Raw genomic sequence first — 1,243 nt, forward strand, 5'->3', positions numbered from 1 at the left:
ATTTTTTACAGCTGCAGTCATTTGAATAAATAGTCATTAAATGATCACATAGTGCAACTTTTTTCACATTTTGAGGGGGTAAATAAGCATCTAAAATGTGTGTAGATTTTAGCATAAATGAAAAAAACATTTATTGGTTTCATACAAAAGTTGAGACATGTAAAGTGTCAATGTGGTAATTGGACTATCTCATAAATAACTGATTCACAGAGCAAAGTAAATATATTGTTGAAATATTAAAGTAAGAAGCACCTTTTCTCTAATAATTTATTTTGAAATATACTGCAGCAACACATCTAAAAAATACATTATTACAATAGTTATTATCCAAGATTGTAGAAAAAAATACAAGGAATTTGGTTCCAGCTGGGTGTGTCTCTGGTTGTACTGAAAGTAACATCGGAACATATTTCTTATAAAATATGGGTTCATGTAATTTGCAAAATACCTAACTCTGTCAAAAATGTACTTTTACACTCGATTCAGGTGTGAAAAATGGAAGAACTGAGCTAAAGATGGGATCAGTGATGTCCTGCTTTGACAGCTTGTGTGGAAGAGAGAAACAACAAGGTGAGCTGATGATGCACAAAAACCTTCCATCACATGTTTGATTGTTTTTTACAATATGCTTATGACACTCAGTCCTTTTTTAAAATGTCACTGATAACTTCACATATGTTAGATGTGAATATTAAAAAATACATTGGTTTTCATTGTCCTGGCCCTGGTGTWAAGAATCAGATTTCATTTGTTGCTCTAAACTTTTGGCAGAGGAGGAGAGGCTCCTGCAAGCTAACGACAGAGAGTTCAACCTGTCTTATCACTACGTTGTAAGTGCAAAAAGAAGTTGTTCTATCATATTTTTGAAGTTTTGACTCCGACAGAATCTGAGATGTCTGACTACGTTATGTCACTGTTGTCTTTTTACAGAACAATGCCATCAAAACCTCCAAATACAACATTTTCACCTTTTTGCCTCTCAACTTGTTTGAGCAGTTCACCAGGCTTGCTAATGCTTACTTCCTCTTCCTACTTTTCCTTCAGGTATTTTCTTCTTTTTTTTTGTCTCAGCATAAAATGTCCCCATTCAGTTTGTGTTGTTTTCAAAATTRTCTTGCTGATTCTACTGTATTTGCTAGTTTTTAGCAGATTCATGCAAATGAAATCAAGAGTTAAGCAGAAATAATGCTTACTGCTAAAGTCTACAAAGGATCAAAAATAAAAAAAATGTATAGGTCTTCTG

At 33.2% G+C, this 1,243-nt stretch overlaps 1 protein-coding gene across 1 annotated transcript in view; it reads left to right on the plus strand.

The window, feature by feature from the left end:
• LOC106513585 (phospholipid-transporting ATPase ID) overlaps nucleotides 1-1,243 on the plus strand; it is a gene marked incomplete at its 3' end in the record, with an annotated part of 11,879 nt that overhangs the window by 767 nt on the left and 9,869 nt on the right. The window contains 3 exon segments of the mRNA XM_014002499.1: nucleotides 487-570; nucleotides 772-830; nucleotides 931-1,044. Coding sequence (XP_013857953.1) covers nucleotides 516-570; nucleotides 772-830; nucleotides 931-1,044 — 228 coding nt within the window.

This window comes from Austrofundulus limnaeus, unplaced genomic scaffold, assembly GCF_001266775.1.
Source record: "Austrofundulus limnaeus strain Quisiro unplaced genomic scaffold, Austrofundulus_limnaeus-1.0 Scaffold13, whole genome shotgun sequence".
NCBI lineage: Eukaryota > Metazoa > Chordata > Actinopteri > Cyprinodontiformes > Rivulidae > Austrofundulus > Austrofundulus limnaeus.